The sequence below is a fragment of the Balaenoptera acutorostrata genome, chromosome 2, assembly GCF_949987535.1.
Source record: "Balaenoptera acutorostrata chromosome 2, mBalAcu1.1, whole genome shotgun sequence".
Taxonomy (NCBI): Eukaryota; Metazoa; Chordata; class Mammalia; order Artiodactyla; family Balaenopteridae; genus Balaenoptera; species Balaenoptera acutorostrata.
In genome coordinates, this window is record NC_080065.1 from 178,558,263 (window position 1) to 178,576,377 (window position 18,115).

The 18,115-nt window shown below is 57.9% G+C and overlaps 3 protein-coding genes across 10 annotated transcripts in view; 1 reads left to right on the forward strand and 2 right to left on the reverse strand.

The window, feature by feature from the left end:
- Window positions 1-86: 86 nt before the first annotated feature.
- On the reverse strand, window positions 87-1,118 carry TIMM29 (translocase of inner mitochondrial membrane 29). The gene is made up of 2 exons (XM_057540207.1): window positions 975-1,118; window positions 87-898 (listed from the first exon to the last, which is right to left on the reverse strand). The coding sequence occupies exons 1-2, from the start codon at window positions 1,066-1,068 to the stop codon at window positions 210-212; spliced, it is 783 nt and encodes a 260-aa protein (XP_057396190.1). The 5' UTR covers window positions 1,069-1,118; the 3' UTR covers window positions 87-209.
- A 49-nt stretch (window positions 1,119-1,167) lies between these two features.
- Window positions 1,168-6,806, forward strand: YIPF2 (Yip1 domain family member 2). 4 transcript variants are annotated; one of them, XM_057540205.1, is made up of 10 exons: window positions 1,168-1,306; window positions 1,462-1,522; window positions 2,235-2,389; window positions 2,478-2,558; window positions 3,533-3,620; window positions 4,872-4,988; window positions 5,079-5,245; window positions 5,324-5,506; window positions 5,595-5,726; window positions 5,805-6,806. In XM_057540205.1, exons 2-9 carry the CDS (start codon window positions 1,492-1,494, stop codon window positions 5,706-5,708), a joined length of 936 nt encoding a protein of 311 aa, XP_057396188.1. In that variant the 5' UTR covers window positions 1,168-1,306; window positions 1,462-1,491; the 3' UTR covers window positions 5,709-5,726; window positions 5,805-6,806. The 4 variants fall into 4 exon arrangements, with proteins under 4 accessions (XP_057396188.1, XP_007169017.2, XP_007169019.2 ...); XM_007168955.3 differs by having other exon boundaries at window positions 5,822-6,806; XM_007168957.3 differs by having other exon boundaries at window positions 1,168-1,296; window positions 5,822-6,806.
- Window positions 6,214-18,115, reverse strand: part of CARM1 (coactivator associated arginine methyltransferase 1) — a 40,381-nt gene continuing 28,479 nt past the window's right edge. For 2 of the 5 annotated variants that reach the window (XM_057540200.1, XM_057540203.1), the window contains 12 exons: window positions 16,749-16,859; window positions 15,489-15,666; window positions 13,284-13,374; window positions 13,020-13,101; window positions 9,406-9,491; window positions 9,122-9,211; window positions 8,540-8,677; window positions 8,360-8,449; window positions 8,151-8,263; window positions 7,920-7,997; window positions 7,607-7,675; window positions 6,214-7,444 (listed from right to left, as the gene is read on the reverse strand). In XM_057540200.1, the coding sequence (XP_057396183.1) occupies window positions 7,302-7,444; window positions 7,607-7,675; window positions 7,920-7,997; window positions 8,151-8,263; window positions 8,360-8,449; window positions 8,540-8,677; window positions 9,122-9,211; window positions 9,406-9,491; window positions 13,020-13,101; window positions 13,284-13,374; window positions 15,489-15,666; window positions 16,749-16,859 (1,269 nt within the window). In that variant the 3' untranslated portion in view covers window positions 6,214-7,301. Of the gene's footprint in view, window positions 7,676-7,919; window positions 7,998-8,150; window positions 8,264-8,359; window positions 8,450-8,539; window positions 8,678-9,121; window positions 9,212-9,405; window positions 9,492-13,019; window positions 13,102-13,283; window positions 13,375-15,488; window positions 15,667-16,748; window positions 16,860-18,115 lie in introns of all 5 variants that reach the window. The other 3 variants (XM_057540201.1, XM_057540204.1, XM_057540202.1) reach the window with 2 other exon arrangements.

The window sequence follows — 18,115 nt, forward strand, 5'->3', positions numbered from 1 at the left end:
CTAGACCAAGGAGGCTCTGAATTAGCGTCAGCTCACGATCAACAGGTGAGAGGGAGGCCCCCGATTTTGTGAAAACGCAGGGAAAGAACAGTGCAAATAATTTATTTCCGTCACTCGGCGTTTGAGGCTCACTCACACCAACTGCACAATCCCGGGTCAACAGTCTGTCAGGGCTCAGAGCCCGATCGGGACCCAGGCTGGTCTGGGTTTCATCTCGCGACTTCCGATGGCACCAGCGGGTCGGCCTGGCTCAGGGCGAGCTGGTCCTTCTTCTCCTTCTGCAGGACCTGCTCCTCCCACAGCGCCTGGTCCACCTGATCGTCGGTGAGCACCACGGGCTTGAACTTCTCGTCGAAGAGCCGCTCGTTGGCCTCCGAGTGCAGCTGGTGGGGCCCGACGACGCGCAGACGTGCCGGCAGGTGCAAAAACTCGTCGTCGTTGATGTCGCAGTCGCGCATCCGGGCCCCCAGCACCCACCAGCGGCCCACGAAGCCCACATCCAGGATCCGGTCCGGGAAGTCGACCCAGCGGGGCTGCAGGTAGCGGCAGCGAGCCTGGTAGAGGCTGGCCTGGGCGTCGAAGGGCGCCTCGTACACCAGCGAGCAGAGGCCCAGGCTCACGTGACGCAGGCAGCCGCGACCCCGCAGCCAGAGCAGCCGTTGCACGAACGCCTCCGAGTCGCGGTTGCGCGTGGCGGGCGCCAGCAGCAGGAGGGTCCCCGACGCGTCGAGCAGCGCCTCCTCAAAGGCCGCCTCGCTCGGCGCGAGGGCGCAGCAGGCCGCCGCGCCACCCAGCAGCCCCACGTACACGGCCGCCCGCACGGGTCGGGCCCTCGCCGCCGCCGCCGCGTCCCCACAGGCCTCAGCGTAGTCCCGGAGAAGCGCGCGGGCCCAGGCGCCTGAGGGGAGATAGGCGCGATAAGGGCGGTCCGGCCGCTGCGGCCGCCCACCCCGCCGCCTCCCGCCGCTACTCACCCAACCGTGCCCACACGCCGGGCTTTGCGGCCGCAGCGTCACCAGTCTCTCCGCGGCTTCGGGGCCAAAATCTCTTCAGAACGGCCGCCGCCATTGTCTTCCGGCTTTGCGTCCGTACTCCGAAGAGAAACGCAAGGTAGGCGAAGCAGAAGGCCCGGGGAGTCTCTTTTGCGCAAGCGTCAACACTGCCGGAAGTGGCTTCCCATCGGAAGAGGGTAGAATACGGACCGACGCCGGATGTTGCTGTCAGATCGGAGTACGGTCGTCTGTGGCTGGCAGGCGGGTTGCGCAGGCGCAGAGAGCCCGGGTCCCGCCGGTTGAGGTAGCCGCAGGTGAGGGGGCCGTGGGTGCACCTGTGGGGCGGGAGCGGCGAGTTCACGCCCCGGTGGGTGCCGTTAGCCGCCAGACCGGGCTCGGGGCTGAGGCTAGCCTCCAGGAGGGGCCCCGAGAGAGGTCGGGGGCAGGCCTGATTGGCCTCTGTCCTCAGAGCGGGATGCGGTGACGGCCCTGAGCGACCATGGCAGCGGCAGACGAGCTGGCCTTCCACGGTGAGTGCATCCGCGACCGGGCCCGACTCCTGCTCCCTCCGCTGGCCGGAACCTCCCATCCAGGTTCCAACTCAGATCTAACCCGAACCCCAGTCAGCTGTGAACCCCGACCCAGGCATGAAACCCATCCCTAACTCGAATCCCGCTCCCGCCCTAAACTCAGGCCTCAAACCCGAGCCTCTACCTCATTCCAGAATCAGCCCTCAGTTGCGGGCCTATGTTAGAAGAGAGGGGACACACCTCCTTCCCAATCACCAGAGTTGAGGAAGACGTGCCCTGAGTTGGGGGTGAACACCCAGGTGGTCACGGTTAGCGTTGGCTCCCAGATGAGCAGTGGGCAAAACCAGATTGTTTCGTTTGTTTTTGATAAATTTATTTATTTATTTATTTTGGTTGCGTTGGGTCTTAGTTGCTGCGCGCAGGCTTTCTCTAGTTGCGGCGAGTGGGGGCTACTCTTCGCTGCGGTGCGCAGGCTTCTCATTGTGGTGGCTTCTCTTGTGGCAGAGCACGGGCTCTAGGCGCGTGGGCTTCAGTAGTTGTGGCGCAAGGGCTTAGTTGCTCCATGGCATGTGGGATCTTCCCGTACCAGGGATCGAACCCGTGTCCCCTGCATTGGCAGGCGGATTCTTAACCACTGCGCCACCGGGGAAGCCCCGAAACCAAGTTGTCTTGACTCCCAAATACGCCTGTGTCCCATATGCCTTCTTGACAGAGTTCGAGGAAGCTACCAATCTGCTGGCCCAGACCCCAAATGAGGCCACCACCAGAGGTGATCAGCTGGTCCCCCAGCGGCACGTGGCTGTGGCCATGGACTCAGGTGGCAGCTACGGAGCTGAGGACGAGGTGGAGGAGAGTGACAAGACCGCGGTGAGTCCCATAAGTCCCCGTGCCCTGCCTCTTGTCCCTACCACCCACCCCTGCCACCCCCCCAGCGCTGAAAGCCTGCATTCTGCAGCTCCTACAGGAGGAGAAGCAGCAGCCTGGTTTCTGGACCTTTGGCTACTATCAGAGCTTCTTTGACGTGGACACCGCACAGGTCAGGCCGGGAAAGCTGGTGGGATGGGACTTGGAGTCACGCTTGGGGTTCAGCCACTAGTCACTTCTTGTGCGCCAGGCCCTGGGCAAGTGCTGGCAATATGCACCTGGGAGAACAAGAGCTCCTACCCAGGCTGGTAGGTGTGACTATGTGCACTGCAGGGATGTGGCGTGACCGGGACTCTTGGGAACACGGGGGACACAGGTGATATGGTGGGTTAGGGAAGGGCCCACTGGAGGAGGTGAGGAATTTGCTGGGGCTTAGAGGAGAAGGTAGACCTAGCCAGGCAGAGTGGAGGGAAGCATAAGTATGTTCCAGGCACAGGGAACAGCATATGCGGAGGACCAAAGCTGAGAGAAGGCACACACTACTGCAGAGGCTACCTGTCACTCAGGCTGGAGAGTGAGGTGGGGGACTGGCGGAGAGAAGCCAGATCACCAAGGGCCTCACGAGCTATGTTAAGGAGTCTGGGTTTTATCCTAAGGGTGCTGGGGAGTCATGGAAGGGTTTAGAGCAGGAGAGGCTTGAGTAGCATGGAACATGGATCGGAGGCCCCAGGCCAAGGTGGGAGATGGTAATAAACCAGGGCTGCGGAGTAGGGAACACGTTGGGAGAGATGGGGGAAGGAGAACGCCCAGGACTAGGACTTGTTGACGACTGTTAATGGGGTGGGGGGAGAGAGCAAAAAGGGGAGTCCGGGGCAGCCAAGCTGGAGGAGGAGGAAGCAAAGAAGAAGATGGCAGGCCCTGAAGCGTCCTTCAGAGTGGTGGGACACTGGGGTATTGAGTGGGGGCTGCCCGGGGAAGGGGCGGGCTCCAGGCCATAGGAAGACAGGAGCCCCTTCTGGCAGAGTGTAGAGAGAGGAGGTGGGAGGTCAGCAGGGAAGGAGCCCCTAAGGAGCTTGACCCCTCCCCTCCTGGGTGGTGAAGGGCCCCAGGCGGGCTTCCATCCTAGGCCCCGGCCTTGTCCCCCAGGTCCTGGACCGGATCAAAGGCTCGCTGCTGCCCCGGCCCGGCCACAACTTTGTACGGCACCATCTGCGGAGTCGGCCAGACCTGTATGGTGAGTGAGGTCGTGCGTTCAGTTCATTCGATTATTCATTGAACAAATGTGGACTGACTGCCAGGCCCCAGTACACAGCTGGGAACAAAGCAGAATCACTCATGGAGAGCGTGAAACTTACACTCTGTTCAGGGAGATAGAGCCAAATGAGGCTGCAGAGGGCGTTGTGGCTAGGAAGAGAAGCACAGGGTTTAGAGGATGGGAACTGCGATTTCGCACGGGTTGGTCAGGGAAGACCCCTCTGAGGAGGGTGAGAGAATGAGCCTGGTTGGTGTCAGGGCGGGGTGTGGGGAGACGCCGGGGAAGAACATTACAGAAGTGGGATGTGGTGGAAACAGGCCTGAACTGCAGGGCAGCACTGTCATTGGACTGGAGTGAGCTGCCAGGAGGCCACAGAGGTGACGGGACAGGTCACACAGGACTCCTATGCTGTGGTGAGAAGGCATCTTAGTTAAGTGTCCTTAGGTGCTGTGGGCCCGGGGTGGGAGCGGGGTGGGGGGGAGGGCAGAAGCTGGGAGACCAGGGAGGAGGTGACTGCTGAGGTCCAGCATGGGATGATGGGCCTGGCCTGGGGTGGAGAGAGCCGGGTGTTGGATTCTGGCGTACGTCAAAGATGAAGCCAACACGTCAGATGTGGGGTGGAAGGAGAGGCGATAAGGAGGCTCCGGAGTTTTTGACTGGACTACCAGAAAGCGGGAGTTGCTATTTACTGATGCGGAAAGGCAGGCAGTGTGGTGGGGTGGAGTGGGAACGCTGAATAGGAGCCGCAGGTTCAGGGCAGAGGCCCAGACTTGAGACATTTGGGGGTTGTCGGCACAGAGGTGGCATAAGGCCCTGAGGCTGAACGAGATCACACAAGGGGTGAATGAACGCAGAGAAGAGGTTTGAAGACGGGGCCCCGGGCCGGCTCCCCGCTGTTAAAGAGCTCAGGGAGTCAAAAAGGTTGAGTTGCCAGTGAGATGAGACAAAAGCAAAAACATAAAGTCCTGGGAACCACATGGAGAGTGTTTCCAGAAGGAGGGCGTCAGCTATGTCAAAGGCCATCAAGAGGCCAAGAACGATGAGTGCTGGGTGCCAGCACTGGATTCAGCCGCCAGTTTGTCGCTGGTGTGACGCCGGGTCGATGAGTGGGGTCGATGGGGTGGAGGGGTGGAGGCAGCCCGGAGCCTGGGAAGAAGCTGGGACAAGATGGGACAAGTCACCTGTCCTGGGAGCTCCCTCCCTGGGACCCTGACCGTGCCCCGCCCGCAGGCCCCTTCTGGATCTGTGCCACACTGGCCTTCGTCTTGGCCGTCACCGGCAACCTGACCCTGGTGCTGGCCCAGAGGAGGGATCCCTCCATCCACTACAGCCCCCAGTTCCACAAAGGTAAGCGAAGTGGGCAAGGCCTGGTACCTGGCGGGGGGGGGGGGGGGGGCGGTGCCGTGGCCCGGGGGCGATTACCTGCCTTGCCCGCAGTGACCGTGGCCGGCACTGCCATCTATTGCTACGCGTGGCTCGTGCCGCTGGCGCTGTGGGGCTTCCTGCAGTGGCGCAAGGGTGTCCGGGAGCGCATGGGGCCTTACACCTTCCTGGAGACGGTGTGCGTCTACGGCTACTCCCTCTTTGTCTTCATCCCCACTGTGGTGAGTGGGGCTCAGGGACGGGTGGGCCCCGGGCGCCACGGGGACAACCTGGTAGCCAGCTGCCTGTGTCGTGCCCAGGTCCTGTGGCTCATCCCTGTCCCCTGGCTGCAGTGGCTCTCCGGGGCCCTGGCCCTGGCCCTGTCAGCCGCGGGCCTGGTGTTCACCCTGTGGCCCGTCGTCCGTGAGGACAGCCGGTTGGCGGCTGTGCTGCTGCTCTCCGTGGTGGTGCTGCTGCACGCTCTCCTGGCCACGGGCTGTAAGGTACCCGGCTGCGGCGGTCACAGGCTGGGCCTGGGGTCGGGCGTTGGCTTGCTGCCTCTGATGCTGACCCAGGGCTCTCTCGGTTCAGTTTTACTTCTTCCAGCCGCTGCCTTCGGAGCCCGCGGCACCTCCCCACCAGGCCACATCTCAGCCCCCAACCGTACTACTGTCACCGCCCCCGCCAAGGTCCGCAGCAGCCTAGGAAGGCTGGAGCCCGCAGGTGAGGAACTGTTTCGGCTGTGGCTGAGGGGGTCTCCGGCCCCCATCCCAAGGTTAGAAGTCATGGGGCCACTCCTAGGAGTTTCTCTCTTTCAGGCCCAACATAAGGGGGCGCCTCTGCCTGCCCTGCCCCCCAGACGGTGACTGAAGGCTCCCCTGAGACCTCGAGATGATTTTGCTACTTTCCAGACTTTTCTTACAAAGCAAACACTTTTATTTTCTATGCAAAGGTGATTCAGAGAATTTATATAAAGGCGGGAGAGGGGCAGAGCAGGGAGCTTCCAGGGCAGCCATTGCCCCACAGGCCACCTGCCAGGATGGGCGGGCAGCGCAGGGGGCCACCCCAGCCTCGGCTGTGCCTGCTCTTCCTGGGGGACCCAGTTAGTGGGCCTTGGGCCTAGCCTGAGCTCCACCACATCCGAGTTTGGGGTGTTAGAAACGGGGAGCAGAAGTAGAAGAAAATTGCCTGTGCTGAAACATACATTTCCTTCTTTATTGGTTTTTTTTTTTTTCTTTTCTTTTTTTCTTTTTTTGGAGAGGTCCCTGCAAGGCCCCTTCCCAGGCTGGGGAGGGACCAAAATGCCATCATAGTAGTAGGGACTGGAGCATCTACAAATACTGAAGGGGATACACAGGCCTAACGTTAGCTACAAGGAAAAAGGATGCCTTCCACGACAGACCCTTGAGGTTTCTGTGTCTGCTCAAGCGGCTGACAGTGACCTTTCCCTCCAGGCCCAGGGCCCACGGGGCCACCTGTTCTAGCTCTTGGTGTGGGTGTGGGACCTGCAGGGGCTCAGGGACAGGACAGCAGCAAGTGGCAGGGGCCGAGGACGGAGGGCCTTCCCGACAGCCGGGTGGGTTGTACATTCAAGTGTGAGGTGAACCCTTTGGTGGGAGGGGGCCGAGGGGCTCCAGAGGCCTGGCCCCACCCCATCCTGAAGACTCGGCAGGGCTGCCCCTCGCCACCGAGCCTCTGAGTTGGGGAGAGGGGCTGCTGGCTCGGCCCGGCCGGCCTGATGTCTCGGAGGGTCTGTGGATTGACACTGGTTCTTTTCGTAAAAAAATAAAATTAAAAAAAGCAGCATGTCACGCCCATTGTGACCAAGGCCTGGTAGTTGAAGGGGAGGCCCCGCCTGGCCAGGACTGCCTTCCCACTGGAGATAGGCAGGGGGCAGGCCTGAGGGGCCAGGGGATGGGGTGCGGGGGCGGGCGGCAGCTGCTCCCCTCCCTCCCTGCCAGGCCTGCAGCTGTCAGGCCCGGACACACCTGTTACGGAAGATTTCAAACCGAGGTCAGGGTGGAGAGGGCAGGAGCGGGTAACAGGGCTCCCACGACACGATCGTGTGTAAAATATGGCAGCGACACGCGCTCAGGGCCAAGATGTGGGCGGGCAGCGGGCTGGGGGCGGCGGCAACATCGTGTAAAAAAGTGTTCAAGTTCCCGTAGCAAAGAGGGCTGTGAGCGGGTGTTTGGGCTTCTCCGGTACAAGGGTGAGAGCCACCCGGGTGGAGGGGGGACTGGGCAGGGTCTTCATTTGGTTTCCTGGTGCTGTCAGTCCGTTCCACGCCAGAGGGGCCTAGCTCCCATAGTGCATGGTGTTGGTTGGGATGGACATGGGCGAGGCCATCGAGATGGCGGGGCCGCCCATGGTGAACTGGCTGTTGACCGCGTAGTGGGCACTGGAGCTGCCGCCGCTGCTGCCCTGGGCGCCGGAGGACCCTGTGGGGTGGGATGTGGGCACTGAGGGGCCAGCTCTGCCCCCTCGCCCGCCCAGACCCACGGCAGAGTCAGAGAGAGAGAGCGCAGGCGAGAGGGCAGGCGGGCGCCCGGCGGTGGGCACCCTCACACCCGCGGGACCCTGCTCCCCCCGCCCACCGTTACCTTGGACAATCCCCGTGCTCATTATGGAGCCCATCCGGGAGTGGGTGTGATTGACAATCCCCGTGTTGGCTGCGCGGCAAGAGGAAGGAAGGAAGGAAAGGAGATGGCGTCACCGCCCCCAGCCCGCCCGGCCCACGTGCCCGGCGTAGTGGGTGCTCACACTCGGGTGTGGGGAGGGTGGGCGCGGTGCTGGCAGAGCGAGACAGAGAGGAACGGCGCGGGGGACCTCAGCCCCCAGGAAGAAGAAAAGGGGGTGAGGCCGAAGGCCTGAGCTCGCCCCCAGCGCGCCCCCCCCCCCCGCCCCCGCGCTCACCTAAAGGAATCAGGTTGTTATGGCCCACGCTGGAGCCGCCGGCGATAACACTGCTCAGGTCGTAGGCGGTCGGCATCCCTGTGCCGGGGAGGGAGATGTCAGGGGCGGGGGACAGTGTCCTGGGCAGGGAATCGAGGGGCCAGAACTGCCAGCGTTTACTCAGGAAGCACTGGCAGGTGTGTCCAGGAAGTGACGCTGGCACCTGCCCCACCCACACGCGGGCCTGCTCACCAGCCACGGCCATCCCGCTGCTGAGGTTGTAGGTGCTGCCGGTGTTCCACATGTTCTCCGAGGGGGACGTGTAGTGGGAGCCAGGCGGCGGGGAGGGCGTCGTGCCTGTGTATCTGCGGCAGAGACGGACCGGTCAACACGGCTGAAGGGCTGCAGGCGAGGAGGGGCACGCCCCCTCCCACCGCGTGCAGGCCAAGGGCCCATCCTACCTGAAGAAGGGGTTTTTCAGATCCAGGAGGTTACTGGATTTGGAGCCTGTCTGGTCTACCTGGGCCACAATACTGATGTCGTAGCTCTGTCTGTAGAGAAGGCAGGAGGGGCCAGCCATGAGCCGGCTGCGTGGATGGACTGGACCCCTGCCTCCCCCAGCCCCGGCCAGCAGCTCGCACCTTTTGTTGGCAATAAGCAGACATGTCCCTGAGAGCGTGTCCCCGGCCTTGGCGAACAGTGGTGACTGGAACAGGCACCGGACCTGGTACCAGTGGGTCAGGGGCTCCGTCGGGGCCGTGGACAGCCACACGGTCATTCTGCCAAGCAGGAAGAGGCACGCGTTTGCCTGGGCTGCGGCCCCCACCTTGTGCACCCTGAGCTCTCCCCAGGCATCTGTGCCCCGCCACCCAGGGGTCCCCTGGGGCCCTGGAGCCGAGACAGCCTGGCTGTCCAGGAAGTTAACACATAGCCCCACAGCCATGGGGCACCCACTCACCCTGACATACATGCCAAGAGACACAGTCAGGTCCCGTGAAGAACAGTCACTCAGAACAGGGTAGACACCCACCCTGCCACAGCAGCCTACTGCGTGAAGGCCAGCGCCCACTGCCTTTGGAAGAAACAGTGGAACCCAGAGGAGTCGGGTCCTGCCCTCGCAGCCCCAGTTCATCATCTGAGCCAGCCAGGCCTGGGCTTCCCAACTGCAGGCAAGTCCCTGGGGCCAGGGGCAGGGGCCACCTGCTCTGCCCTGTTACACTCACATGGAGCCAATGAAAGCGACGTCAAACCAGAAAGCCAGACCGTGAACCAGCCCGGAATGCAGCATGTGGAATTTGAATGGGATTTCTATCCTGAAAGGCAAAGGGCAGTGATTGCTGGGGAAGCTGAACAGGGGCTGCCAGGAGAGAAGAGGGGTATCCGGGTGTTGCGTCTCGAGGGCCCTACCCGCCTGCCCTGGGAGGAGAATTCTGCCTGAGGAAGCCGGCTGCGGCCTTGGCCTCTGGCAGGAGCCAGGCCCAGGAGGACGGGGCATGGGTGCCGGTACCTGTGCAAATCTCCTTCTTTGGCTTCTAAGAAGTTCACCGTGTACTTGACAGACTTGGCCATCAGGATCCGGATGTCAAATGTGTCCTGGGAGAGATCAGAGATGTGACCTGACTTCAGGCACGGGGTGAAGTCCTGAGTCTGGCTGCGGCCTCTAGGCCATTCAGCTAAAACCAGTTTGCCCTTCTCAGATATGCTGGGGGAGGAGGAATTGGTACAACACAATGGAGGGCAATTAGGTGACAGCTCGCAAAATGACAACCATTCATCTGCATTAAAGACTTGGCAGTTCCACTTCTGGGATTTTAACCTACAGATCTATGTGCACATGTACAAACTTACACATGGAGTTACAGATTGCCTATAGTAGCGACACGCTGGAAACCATCTAATGAAACGAGTGATGGCCCAACAATAAAAGATTATGTACATGAAAAAGAATGAAGAGGCTGTTTATGATGGGGAAAGATCTCCAAGATAAACTGTTAAGCAAGTTCACACACACACAGAAAAAAAAACAAGTTAGAGAACTGTGCACTGACGTCCACTCCCAGCCATGACGGAGGTTTCTTATCAGACTAACACTCCTGCCAAGAACTATATGAACTGAATAAAAAACAAAGGAAAAAAACCCCAGTTGTCTGAAATCACTGGAGAGCGACCACAGCAGCCACAGCTTTGGGGCCAAGATCCGAGAGAGAGAGAGAGAGAGAGAGAGAGAGAGAGAGAGAGAGAGGCTTTTCGGCCTGTGCCTTTCCCCTTGGGATGGGGCCTTTCAGCAGCCTCCCTGGGTGGGGAAAGCAAAATGGGGGCTCGGGATTACCAAGGCAGCCAGCACTCAAGGGGCCAAGATGCTAAAGAAAACGGAAATGTGGAAATTTGAGGTGGACATTCTGCACGTGATTTCACTTCGTGGCATTTGCCAATTCCTGAGCTACATGTGGGATGGGGGTAGGGAAATCAAGCAGAAAGCTGCTTCTATGAGATTAAAAAGCTAATGTGAAAGGTTCAGCACCATGTTGATGCTGGGAGGCTGGAACAAGGGGCCCTGTGAACCACCAGGCTCACCAAGACCATGAAGACTATGCCCTAAAGCAGCGGTTCTCAAAATGTGGTCCCTTCCAGAGCACCCTCAAGGTCAAAACTATTTTCACGATATAACACTGTTTTCTGCCCTTTTCATTCATTCACTCACCTGTGATACCACAACAGATTGAATGCAGAAGCAGAATCCAACTGTCTTCTGCCAAGCCAGCCATTAAAGAGATTTGCAAATTTAAAATGTCACTAATTCTTGCTGGAAAGTTTTGCAAAATAGTTTTCTTTTTAAAAATGCTATTTATGTTAACATGTAATGGGTTATTATTGTTATCCTTAAATTAACTAATGTGTATTTTTAAATTTCTTGGGTTTAGTTTTTAATGTCAATAGATATTGAGAGTACATCATTCAATACAATGCACACAAAATTTCTTTGGGATCCTACATTTTTGAGAATGTAAAAGGGTCCTGAGACGAAAATGTTTGAGAACTGCTGCCTTACAGGGAAGCCGGGCAATATACCAGTTAAGCAGAGTCTGAAAAGCAACCTCCAAATGACTTAAATGCCTCACAGAACCAAGGTAATCTGTCATTATGGCTTCTTGCCTGAACAAAAACGAATCCTTGGAAAGAAAAACATCATCCAGAGCCTCTATAATTTTTCATTCTGGCATTCAATGACCAGGCATACCAAGAGACAGAACCAAAGTACCAAAAACCAAGAGAAGAAAAAACAGAAATACAGTTACCACTTATCCAGATACTAAAAGTGATCAGAGACTTAGAATTAACATGTTTAAGGAAAAAAGGTGAACAAATTTCACAGAGAACTGAAATAATAAAAAATAAGCAAAATGAAACTCTAGAACTGAAATTTTAGAAAACCAAGGGGGGAGGAGGAGTTGGATGGGCAGTCAAAAGGAACTACAAACTTCTAGTTATAAGATAAGTAAGTACTAGGGATGGAATGTACACCATGATAAATATAATTAACTCTGCTGTACGTTATACATGCAAGTTGTTAGGAGAGTAAATCCTAAAAGTTCTCATCACAAAAAAAATTTTTTTTTCCAAAAACAAAAAAGAAATTCAGATTAGACATAGTGATGAGAGGATTGGAACTAGGAGATGGATAAGGAGAAAACATGAAAATTATGCAATTGGGATAGAAAAGTATAAGTATAGAAAAGAGTATAAGAATCATCCGAGAAATGGTGAAAAGGTCTAATGTATACATAATCAGAGTTCCAAAAGAAGAAAGAGAATGGGGCAGAGGTAGTGTTTAGAGATGCTGGGCTTCCCTGGTGGTGCAGTGGTTAACAGTCCTCCTGCCAACGCAGGGGATGTGGGTTCAAGCCCTGGTCCGGGAAGATCCCACATGCCGCGGAGCAACTAAGCCCGTGCACCACAACTACTGAGCCCGTGAGGCACAACTACTGAAACCCTGCGCACCTAGAGCCCGTGCTCTGCAACAAGAGAAGCCACCGCGATGAGAAGCCCGCGCACCGCAACGAAGAATAGCCCCCACCCGCTGCAACTAGATAAAGCCCGCACACAGCAATGAAGACCCAACGCAGCCATAAATAAATAAATAAACTAAAAAAAAAAAAAAAAAGACTGTAAGGCAAGAAGTACTACTAGAGATAAAAAAAGACACTTGTTATAGTGACAAAAGGATCAATCCAACAGGAAGATATAAAAATAATCCTAAACCTGTATGCACCTAATAACAGTAATGTCAAAAAAAAATAAGGCAAAAACTATCAGAACTAAATGGAAAAATAAATCTACAATCAGTAATAGATAGGAAAAGCAGACCAAAAAAAACAGTACAGATAGAGAAGACTTGACCAACATGATTAACAAATGTGACCAAATTGATATTAATATAACAATGAACACAACAAGTGATTGGTATACATTTTTCTCAAGTACAGAGGGAACATAAACCAAGAGAGACCACATACTGGGCATAAAGCAGCTCTCAACAAATTTCAAAGGACCAAAATCATACAGTGTATATCCTCTGAACACAGACAAACTAAGACAGAACAATATATTGATTATGCTATACTTTGAAAGGAAAAAAGGTTAAATATATGTATATTTGTATAGGCACATTTAGATATAAGACTTCTAGAAGAATACACAACAAAGACTGTTTGCCTATAGGAAAAAGAACTGTGTGGCTGGAGATGGAAGTAGGGAGGCTTTCCACTTTTATACTTCTTTGATTTTTGAACCATGGGTCTATACATCAGTTCAAAAATCTCAATAATTAAAATTAATCATCAAATCAGTTCACCAAGGATCAATTCATCTAATGACAGTAAACACGTTACTGCATGCTTACTATGCACTAAGCACTCTACATGCATTGCTACTTAATTCCCAGCATCCCTGTGTGAGAGCTCCGTGCAGGGGCAGAAGCTCAGAGAGCAACGGTGGCCTGCCTAGTGCTGCACAGCTTGCATAAGGCCTTACAGGAAAGCCAATGCCCCTCTCCTGTCACCCCAGAGGAGGGCCATGCCCCGTGCTACTGTGGTAGTGAGTGCCCTGGGTGCCCCCACTCACCACCACAGGCTGCCGGAAATACTCGTCCACCGCAGCACCTCGGAGAGCTGACAGGTCCACTCCATGGAAGGATGGCTGGTACCTGCAGAAAGCCCCCGCCCCCCCATGGCAAGGTCACCAGCAGCAGGACACAGTTGGGGCAGCCTGCCTTCTCTCCCAGCTGGCCCTCATCCAGCCCAAGTCTTTTAGGTCCTACTGAGGATAAGGAATAAGAGAAAGGTGGGGCCATCCCTGAGAAGGCAGGACACCCAGGGGCACACTCACCAGAAGTTGGCCTTGGTGAACTGCTCCATGTAGAGCTGTTCATCCGTGAAGGGTGCGAGGTGGACATCACCAATGGTGGGGAACATGTTTCCTGGGAGTGGGGGCAGGGAGCGGTGCTGGCGTCAGGGTGGGACATCCAGCAGGACCTGGCAGAGCCTCCAAAGGGCCCCAGGACCCCAGCTCTGGGCCTTCCCAGCCTCTCACTCATCATTCACTCATTCATGCACTCATGCAATGAAGAGATACTGAGCACCTACTCTGCCAGCGGCCACTGAATACTTGACATGCACCTCCTCACTAAACCTGTACAGCTAGCCAGGGAGGCAGGAGGGCCTGGCCTCAAGTCCCATTACAAGGGCTGGGAGACAGGAAAGCACCTGCCAGAGCCTCAGGGGTAAGTAAGCAGTGCCTGGGGTGTGGCCAGGCCTCCAAGGGCCCTGCTCCGTCAGCCAGACGGTGTCTCTCGGATAGGCGTGCAGCAGGGAAAGCAAAGGAAAGTGCTGTGGACAGAGCAAGGGTGAGCCCCAGGCTATGGCATCACGGGCCCCAGCTGAATCCCCACCACAGGACCGCCCAGGCTCTGGCAGGCAGGGTGGACCACTTGCATGGCCTGAAATGGGAGGGGGACTCAAGGAACAGACAGATGAGTCAGAGCCAGTGGCAAGGAGAGCCAGGGCTCAGGAGGCCCCGCCTACTTCGAGAGTCTAGGGCCCCAAGTCACCTGGCCTCCAGATGTGGGCCTCCCTCCCTCCCTCTTATTCCAGGGGAGAGTCCCTGAGGTGCTGGGAATCTGCCTTCTCAAGCCTTCCTTCAGCTGCAGCCACTGGGGTGGGGAAGGGAGGGGCTCACTGGCCCAGAGGCCACAAGCCAGGCCCCCTGCCCAGGAGGAGCCCATCAGCCCCCCGGAGCATCATGGAAAAGTGCCCCCAGCCCTGAAGGCACCTAAAACTGTGCAGCTGCGGGGAGGGTTCCCTTAATCCCCCGAAAGAGCTTCCTGAGATGGAATGAAGCCACACTCATGCAGGCTGAAGGGGAAGAGGTTAGCCCCAGGCTCGATCCTGGACAGGCTGCTTGACCAGTGGGGTGAGTGTGCAGCTGCCCACTGGAGCCTGACTCCTGTCTGTCCTTCCGTCCCATAAGGAGGAGCCCACACCCTCCTGGGGCTGCTGCTCACCACCCACCCCGACTCCCACCGCCCCCCCGACCCCACCGCCCGGCTAGCTTGGCCCATCAACAGGGCAGAGCATGAGAGCAGGTCTAGGACAAGCCTTGGGGCAGTCTGGCTTCCCACACGCCTGGGTCGCAGGACAGAGCTGTGGGGAATGGCAGCCACCTCCCACCTCCCAGAGTGGAGCCTGAGGCAGGCCCTTCCCCACAGACCAACTCCTCCCCTGCCCTCCACGGGGCCCGCAAGTGCACGGGCCTCCCGTGCTCTGCCCTGGCGGGGGTCGTCTTGTACCACACGCGCACACACACACAGCCCCTTTCCTGTACAGAAATACTGAGAACGTGCCCAGAACTGAGCAGAAAAACGGACACGTCGGCAGATGTTCAGGGCCCTGCACAGACCAGACCACCAGTGACACAGATGGGCAGGTGTCAACAGTGACCCAATGACCCCAGAGCACAGACAGGCAGGTAGTGACACAGACAGGAGACTACAGACATCAGCTGCCCCCCAGTGCACAAGAACCCCCATCCCACTCACACACACACACACCCCACCCCATGGTGATGAGCGCAGGAGCCCGTCAGGCTGAGGGCAAGGTCTACAGCGCTAGGAATGAAGACGACAGGGCAGTTCCTCGGGGAAGGTGCCGGCCACAGAACATGTCCTGCTCCGACCACAGCCCAGCCAGACCCTGTCCCCCATGGGCCATGAGATGCCAGAGGCAGCCCAGTGGCTCTCCGCGGGCCTGAGGGGAGCCCCTCCGTACCCTGACCGAGCAGGCCGGGCAAGTGGACACGTGGCCTCGTTTGGGGCCCAGCCAGCTGAGGTCAGGTCCGGGTAGGGAGCAGGGGTGAAGGCCCAGATGCCCTCTGTACCCCAGGCCGCCAGCTCAGGCCAGTGGGGAGCTGAACCACACCCGTGCTGACTAAGCGGCAGCCAGGGGCTCTCTGAAGGGGCCCCCGGGGGCGCAGCCCTGGCCTCGGGCCCAGGGAACGCCCACCCAGGCAGTGGCCCGCGCCGGCAGGGACACTCACCCCCAGGCCTCAGGTACTTCTTGGCGTGGAGGTAGCTCTCGAGCATGCGCTCGTTGAAGAGCATGTAGCCCATGGGCTCCGAGATGATGATGTCCACCTGCTCGGGGAGCGAGACCTCCTCCACCTTCCCGGGGATGACCACGATGCGGTCCGTGAGGTTGTTACTTTTCACCAAGACCTGAGGGCGGGCGAGCCACAGGGGTCACGGGGGTCCTCGCGGGGGAGGGCCTCCGTCCACACTCGGCCACCAGATTCCCCTCTGCCTCCCTGTCGGGTCGCCCCTCCTGCAGCTCTGCAGCCTCCTGATGTCACCTTGGGGACGAGGACAAGTAGGCCTTGCCACAGCCGCCAAAGCTAAACCTGGACACACCTTCCGACCCAGCGATTCCAGTGCTAGGAATCTGCCCTACAGACGTAACCTCACATGGAGAGGGGACACATGTACAGGGGATTCGGTGCAGCGTTTGTGCTCCACACTGAGAAGCAGCCTCAGTGTCAGTTACAGCCTGTGTCTCAACACACAGTGGTCCGTCCAGGCAAAGGGATGCTCTGCAACCACTAGAAAGAGTGAGAAAGCTCTTGACATGATGATGCAGACATATCCCAGATGTATCGTAGAGAGAGCAGAGCCAGGTGCAAGACGGTGGCGTGTACATTCGTGTGGGAGCTGGCGGGTGGAGAAGCCCATGGGGGCTCATGGAGTGGCTCTGGGGAGCTTCCACATCCGTTTCTCTCCCTCCAGTTGGGGGGATCTAGGTGGTTGGGAGCCAGAGGTGGGGGAGGGAAGCATCCTCACTGTTTACCTTTGTAGCTTTTAGGTTTTAAACTTTGTGATGAGGGCTTCAGTGCCAAAAAAGCATCAACTGACAAAATGAAATCCTGTTGTCATCCACCTCTCAAGTGGGGCTCAGAGAAGTGGGCGGCTTGCCCCGGGCCGAGATCCCACCCTGGTCTGTGTGACTGCACAGTCCAGACCCTGAAGCACCAGGCCATCAAGCCCCTGAAGACCCCAAATCACCCCTGAACCCATTGGGCCACCACCCGTCATGGAAGGGAGACTACCTCAGGCCCAGCAAGCCCCTCCCCCTGAAACCACTCAGTTTCGGGGACAAGAGACCAAAGTAGAGCATGACATTCCCAGGCTCCCCTGGACCCAGGGGTCAGATCTCCTGGGGGCTCCCAGCAGGGCTGGCTTCCCCAGGTTGGAGCAGGCACAGAGCTGGGGCACGGAGACAGGTGGGGCCCCCGAGGGCCACTGACCTCAGCGTGCTGGGCCATGGTGCTGGCTTCCACCGCGTAGATCTTCCTCGCTCCAGCCTGGGCAGCGAAAAACGACAGGATCCCAGAGCCGCAGCCGACGTCAAGAACAATCTGAGGGAGGAGGGGGCAGTGAGGACAAATTAGTGGTAAAGTGACGTGATCGTAAAGATGTGTGTGTCACGGGGCGTTCCCTCCCTGCAGACCCACCCACGGAGCACGCTCTCCGCCCTGCGGCCTGGTTCCCCTCTACACGGCCAGCTGCCCACGAGGGTGCTTTCTGAGAGCCATAGGAGCCTGCAGTTTGGATCCAAAGGTGGTAGAGTGGGACTTCTGAGGACAGCTAGGATGTTAAGACCAGTACACACTCTCAGACCCGATTCAAGAAGGAATGGTATGCGCGGTCTATGCAGCACGTGGGAATGAGTGCTCACTAGGTAAGGACACCTCTGAGCCCCGCAGCAGAACCACTGAGATGCAGGGCTGACTGGCCAGGGCCACGCGGCCAGCAGGAGGAGGGCGGCCTCCCACCCCAGGCCCCACAGGGCAACCCCGCAACCTGGGAAGAGCCCCGGGGAAAGCTCCCACTTGGGTGCCCTCTCCAGGGCTGCTGGGCCCCAGAGCACAGGCTCTGGGAGGAGTCCCGGCTAGCGTGTGGTAGACCGTCCCACACTCTGGATTCGTCTGACTGCTTCCGCGCACGAGCGGAATCAGGATAAACGTTTCTGGTGCACAGGCGCTAAAGGAGACCTGCTCTGGGCACGGCGGTAGGGCACAGAGCGAGCGCCCAGCAGGGGCGCTGGTGCTGTCGGGTGGGAGGGCCTCGGGTGCCTCTCAGAGCTCTAGATGAACTAGGAAATGGATCTGCGTCCTGGGAGAGCTGGAAGAGGCTTTGCTGAAGGGACATGGGCTTCCCGGGCCCCAAGCACTGCCCCAGCGCTGCCCACGCCAGCCGTCAGGGCATAGGGATGGCCGCTGTGTCGAGGATGACTCCTTCCCAGCCTGTGGGGCTCAGGCCCTGGGACCGGGAGGCTCAGTCGCCTGAGGGGATTCTCAGCAATGCTGGGGGAGGGCATCACCAAGGCGCCAGATGAAACAGATCCACGTGGATCATGTGGAGAGTCCCCTAGATATGTCGAGAAAACCACAAGCTTTCATGTGGTTAAAAAGGAAAAACAAACTCTAGGCCATGGGAGGAAGAGAACAGAATAAAATTTCACCTCCGAATATATATACTCTGGTCTCTTTTTAATCACGAGTATATAGTTGATCCTCGAACAACGCGGGAGTCAGGGACGACGCCAACCCCACCACCCGGTAGAAAATCCGAGTATAACCATACAGTTGGCCCGCCATATCTACGGGTCTGC

Excerpts from the sequence above, each read along its gene's own strand:
- TIMM29 (XM_057540207.1), bottom strand. The coding sequence starts at position 1,068 with ATGGCGGCGGCCGTTCTGAAGAGATTTTGGCCCCGAAGCCGCGGAGAG. Across the intron at positions 899-974 it reads CGGCGTGTGGGCACGGTTGG|GCGCCTGGGCCCGCGCGCTT; the intron begins GTGAGTAGCGGC and ends ATCTCCCCTCAG.
- YIPF2 (XM_057540205.1), top strand. The coding sequence starts at position 1,492 with ATGGCAGCGGCAGACGAGCTGGCCTTCCACG. Across the intron at positions 3,621-4,871 it reads GAGTCGGCCAGACCTGTATG|GCCCCTTCTGGATCTGTGCC; the intron begins GTGAGTGAGGTC and ends CCCCGCCCGCAG. Across the intron at positions 5,246-5,323 it reads TTGTCTTCATCCCCACTGTG|GTCCTGTGGCTCATCCCTGT; the intron begins GTGAGTGGGGCT and ends TGTCGTGCCCAG.